Raw genomic sequence first — 5,771 nt, forward strand, 5'->3', positions numbered from 1 at the left:
GTATAGGAATTGGGAGTTTTACAGAGCAGTAGTTAATAGATAGTTACTAAGTTTTTGGCTGCCACACATCCTAATTCTTACCTCCTCTGTAGCATCTATTATTTTATTGAAAGTATTTTTATATGCTATTTAAAATATTTTTATACTTTATTGAAAGTATTTTTATACTTTAAATAATCCACTTTTCAGCCAAAAAAAAAGGCTCCCAGAGCAGTTTACTGCTATCAGTGATAAATCAGTTTCTATTCTCAGGCTTTCTATTCTATCTAAAGGATACAACACAAAAGGAAAAGGGATTAGGAATAATGGAAGTTTCTGCTTTTTTTCTTGTACGAAACTCTCAAGGTACAGAAACCCTATTGGTGAAAGGTTAGCCTTTGCTGTCATCATGTTAACTTCCTAAATGAGAAGCTTCTAGCCATTTATATGATTTTTTATTGGGAAGGGTAACAGCAAAGGATGAAGGAGCATTTCTAAACTATTTCGGCCTAAATCATTGTTTCACAAAGGGGAATTGGCAGTAACTGGTAGAAAGACATTAACAGCTTACTGAAGGCATGAGATAACCACTATCTAGCAGACAATCTACATGTGACATGCCTAAAAAAAAGAACACCCTGGCCTTGACAGTTCTGAACACTATTCTGTTGGGTTTCTGTTATGCCACTGTGCAGTTCTTGGAGTCACAAGACTCTGTTGACATTCCAGACTGTTGGAAGTCTCACGGGAGACGGATGTTGAAGTTACTAGTTTCCTGTTTCTTTGTTCCTTTTGTTTTCTGTCTCACAGAGAGCAGATGCATATTCTTTTCTGTCCTGCGTAGTCAGAAATAAAGCAGCAATGTAGCACATATTTCTGGCTCTGCTGCTGCTGTCTGGGTACTCTGCGTAATGGGGAGCATGCCTGAAGTCTCATTCAAAGGCTTAGGTCGTTAATCACCACCGGAGGAGTAGCCTTCACAGCTCAGTCGTACGGAGGCTCCGACATATTCCTCCCTCGGCTCTATAAGCTTTGTAATTAGTAGTGTCTGCTAAACTATAGCTACCCTGGAGCCATGCTGTCTGACACACCATTTCACCATACCTTGATACAATGTTACTTTACAGCAGGTGGAATGAAGCCATCCTAATCTAGCCTGTGGTAATGAGAATTTTTATTTCTTGCCTAATTTGTTCTTCGTGAACTCTTTCTTGCTTTTGTTTATTATTATTTAGAAATGAAAAGACAGTGGCCAGACAGTTGCACAGCAGATGGTATAATTGGATTTGCAATAACAGAAGGGCCAACCTCTCATTTGCTGAAGTAGGATCAGAGAATGCAACATCACATTCAAGATTATTTTGCTTTACGCAAGGTTTCTATTCGGCAATCCTCACATCCGCAATTGTGTCAGATTTTCTATTTTCACATGTCTTTATCAGAATATGTATGTCAAGGCAACATGATTTATTCCCACATGGAAACACTTGTTGACCCAGATGTAAAGACAGTGAGATGCACCTTTGCTTTAAAACTTGAGTAGGAAATTAGTAAATGGAAACAGATGAAGTACCACAACACCCACCCGCAAATCATTTGCAAACTTGTAGGCTCAGCCAGAGGAATCCTGTGGCAAACTGTGTTTATCCTCATATTGTTTTCCTTCTTTAAATGGACAGGAGGATGTAAAAATAAAGAGGGAAACAATTCTGTGAACACATCTTTTATAGTGAGATGCTGCTAGCAGTGTATATTTACAAAAGCAAGCCACATATGAAACATTCAATTACTGCTGAATTGCATAGGTGTTTCCATCCTTTTATGCATCACACCCTGAATTAGTGATTCTTCATGGCAGATTCCAGGGCTGCATTTTCTGAAATGAGTTTTTATTGCAGCACACCAGTCTTGTATTCATTAAGCATCCTATGTCAGACAACAGGACAGTGTTCAGTCCTTAACTGCTGCATTTATTTCCTGCTGCTCAAGCTGCTTCAGCAAATTCCTCCTCTGGAAATAGCGATATACTCTGACACTACAGAGATAGCCACCATACAAGGTAAGGAGCATCATGGACCCAGAGAATGCTTTATAGCCGAAGTCAGCCAGCTGCTTTGCAGAAGCCATTATTGCTGTGAAGAAAGCAAAGGGGAGTTACTATTCAGGCAAGTTTTTAATGTGTGACATTTTAATGTATTTTTAATCTTTGTTGGAAGCCGCCCAGAGTGGCTGGGGAAACTCAGCCAGATGGGTGGGGGTACAAATAATAAATTATTATTATTAATAACTCATTTGATCATTTCCATTGTACCTGAGGTACGATCAAAGGAAGGAATTGAACAGAAAAGCACATTTTTAGCAATGGTAAAGGTAAAGGTACCCCGACCTTTAGGTCCAGTCGCGGATGACTGGGGTTGCGCGCTCATCTCATTCTATAGGCCGAGGGAGCTGGCGTTTGTCCGCAGACCGCTTCCGGGTCACGGGACCAGCATGACTAAGCCGCTTCTGGCGAAACCAACACAGCGCACGGAAACGCCACTTACCTTCCCGCCAGAGCGGTACCTATTTATCTACTTGCACTTTGACGTGCTTTTGAACTGCTAGGTGGGCAGGACCTGGGATCGAACAACGGGAGCTCACCCCATCACGGGGATTTGAACCACCGACCTTCTGATTGGCAAGCCCTAGGCTCTGTGGTTTAGACTACAGCGCCACCTGCGTCCTCTTTAGCAATGTAATCAAGGCTTTTCAGTATCTAAAGAGTGAAATTGTTTTGGGGGAAACAGTGGTGGTGGTGATGGGGAGAATATATATCCAAGCTCCTATTTCCCTCCTTGGGTTTTTTCAGTTGACATATAATTCATACTAGGCATGTATGGTTTACTTCTGTGTGCTTGGTAAGAAGAGGCTCAGGAAGAACCTAATGCCAGGTACGTATATTCTCAAAAGACTTGAAGGAGATAGCTGCTGGGACTAGGAACGAAATGGCTAATTGTGTAAAGATTTGGGGACTAGGTGGAGGCACAAGAGACTACAGGCAGCTCACCGTTTACGTGCATTTGAGTCACGTGTGACTGCACACTCGCACATTGCTGTGAACCCAAAAGTGGCACTTAAAGAGGCAAGAATGGCCCCCCAAAAAAGGTGAAAATGGCATCTAGCGATCCTACAAGCTTTTGCAAGTGCAATCCCAGGAGCCTTTGTACTGACCTTTGAGACCTGTGGGAGTTTGAGCAAAGAGGTTTGGACGGAGTCTGATAAATGCTGCTGCTGGTTTTTTTTAAAAGGGGTTTTCAATGGTTTCCAGAGTTTAGAGGGTGTTTCGATGGTATTCCCAATATCTGCAATTTCACTTACACACCCACACACCGCCTGGGAACATTAACCCTCGCGTAAATGGGGAATTGCCTGTACTCAAAAGGGGATTATGATGCACAGAGGGGATTTCACCAGCCTGCATATCTGCTGTCTATTGACAGTAGGGGTCCCTTTTACTGGTTAACATTTTACTGAATTTCTAGATGAGCAAACATTTCCAGGTATAATATTGTTTAGGCTTGTTAAAGACTTAAGTCTTAAGCAGACCCAGAGAGGGAGAGAGATTGGCTCAAGGTCAAGTGAGCTTTATGGCTAAACAGGAATTTTAATCTGGGTCTCCCCAATCTAGGCCAAATACTCTAACCCAGGCATAGGCAAACTCGGCCCTCCAGATGTTTTGGGACTACAATTCCCATCATCCCTGACCACAGGTCCTGTTAGCTAGGGATCATGGGAGTTGTAGTCCCAAAAAACATGGAGGACTGAGTTTGCCTATGCCTGCTCTAACCCACTATATCCTGGATTTTTGGGGGTGGTTATTGCATAGCATAACATTTGTTATTATTTACTTTGTTATTATATTACTCTACAACGCAAAAAAACAAAAAACCCAAGCAACTTAGAACAGACATACTAATACAATTAATAAGAAATACGTATTTTAAAACTAAGATTAAAAATGTTTCTGAATTACTACTGCAGATGTGGGGGGAAGTACCCTTCCACCCCCCACCCCCGAGACTGGATGCCCTTATACAACCAAAACAAGAACAGAATCCACAATATCAAGGCCCACAAAAACACCTGGGAGAATAAAAATGTCTTGGGCCGGCACCAAAAATATGAAGAAAGGTTGATGCCTCCTAAGCTTTCCTGACGAGAAGCAAACGGAGGAGGGGCCCAACTGAAAACAGCCATTTTCTCGTTGCCATCCTCAGAGGGCATGGGCATCCCATTAGTTTAAACCCAGAAGTCTGAATTAGGCTTGGAAGCAAACTGGCAGTCTCTGCAGTGAGACAGAATTGGTCTGCGTTCAGACTTGCCTGGCCCAGTCATAATCCAGCCCATCATAGGGGGACTCTGTTGCCACGGGGGACAGGAAGGAATGCAGGAGCCATGGCCATACGCAGCCTGCAGTGCTCCCTCAGTACGGTGGACACCTTGGTTCTGGCAAAATGTAGGGGTGGGTGGATGACTTTTCTCCCCCGCCTCTGGTGCTGAAGTGACTTCAGTGCTGGTCTTTTCTGTGAACCGCCCTGAGACCCCCGGGCATATATTAAATCCAATAAATAAGTAATAAATGACAATAAGCTCAGGGGTCAGCAAACTTTTTCAGCAGGGGGCCGGTCCACCATCCCCAGACCTTGTGGTGGGCCGTACTGTATTTTGAAAGGGGGGGAAATGAACGAATTCCTTTGCCCCAGAAATAACCCAGAGATGCATTTTAAATAAATGGACACATTCTACTCATGTAAAAACATGCTGATTCCCGGACTGTCCGCGGGCCGGATTTAGAAGGTGATTGGGCCGGATCCGGCCCCCGGGCCTTAGTTTGCCTACCCATGCTGTAACCTCTGAAAGATATGCAAAGTATAATGTGTGGGGAGCAAGTGTAGCTACCACCCTGACTACTCTAACAAAATGCATTTAGCATCTGCTGAATATTAAGTGAACTGGTAGATTCCCTGGCCAAAGGGTTCACAACCTGCTTTGGGGGACGGGACCATCCTGGAGGGAAAAACTGCTGGATTAGATTAAAAATCCACCCAGCAGGCCTTAGTTTGCCTACCCATGCAATAAAGCAACCCGTTTCAGCCTAATAACGGGATGACCCCTCTGGAGTGTGTGTCGCGCGCGTGCGCGCACACGTGCACACATTGGAATTTGTCAATCTGCCACCCAGAGCTTAAATCCGCAACCTTTCACACAGCTTTCCAAACACACGCATTTGGAGACAATCCCCTAACTTGGCAGAGAGGGAGACGACCTGAAAGACAGGACAAAGCGGTATCAATACAGGACGTAGGATCTGACCCCGAAATATGGGGGCAATCCTGCATTATACAGGCCAGGAGGCAACCCTGTCCCTCAGGGAAAGAGTGGCGCCGGCTGCACCTCCACCTGTTTAGCCCCAGCTAACAGCATCTCATCAGCTCTACCAAGTTGGTTTTCGTCCATAGAGTTCGAAGGGGCCCCCAAAGGTCATCTAGTCCAACCCCCCCCGCAAGCCAGTCTCTTACCACTATCTGTAAAAATAAAATAAAAATGCGATCCCTCTCTAAGCCCTGACAAGTTAATAAAAACAATATAATGCCAGCCCCAAGCACTCACTCTATCCACCACCGCCTGGCGCAGTTGCGGAAAAAAACCTCTCCTTCAGCTGCCTTGCTTGCGCGCGCAGCTGGCGGGGGTTCACTTCCGGGATTTTGGCGCACGCGCGAACGGCGCGGTTTCCAGCTCGACCGCTTCCCGCC

At 44.6% G+C, this 5,771-nt stretch overlaps 1 protein-coding gene across 1 annotated transcript; it reads right to left on the reverse strand.

Annotated features, from left to right (window-relative positions):
• Window positions 1-1,686: 1,686 nt before the first annotated feature.
• COX14 (cytochrome c oxidase assembly factor COX14) lies at window positions 1,687-5,752 on the reverse strand. Its single transcript, XM_080995143.1, has 2 exons — window positions 5,629-5,752; window positions 1,687-2,111 (listed from the first exon to the last, which is right to left on the reverse strand). Exon 2 carries the CDS (start codon window positions 2,104-2,106, stop codon window positions 1,930-1,932), a length of 177 nt encoding a protein of 58 aa, XP_080851269.1. The 5' UTR covers window positions 2,107-2,111; window positions 5,629-5,752; the 3' UTR covers window positions 1,687-1,929.
• Between the last annotated feature and the right edge of the window lie 19 nt (window positions 5,753-5,771).

This window comes from Podarcis pityusensis (genome assembly GCF_964106645.2).
Source record: "Podarcis pityusensis genome assembly, chromosome: 2".
Classification (NCBI taxonomy): domain Eukaryota; kingdom Metazoa; phylum Chordata; class Lepidosauria; order Squamata; family Lacertidae; genus Podarcis; species Podarcis pityusensis.

Excerpts from the sequence above, each read along its gene's own strand:
- COX14 (XM_080995143.1), bottom strand. The coding sequence starts at position 2,106 with ATGGCTTCTGCAAAGCAGCTGGCTGACTTCGGCTATAAAGCATTCTCT.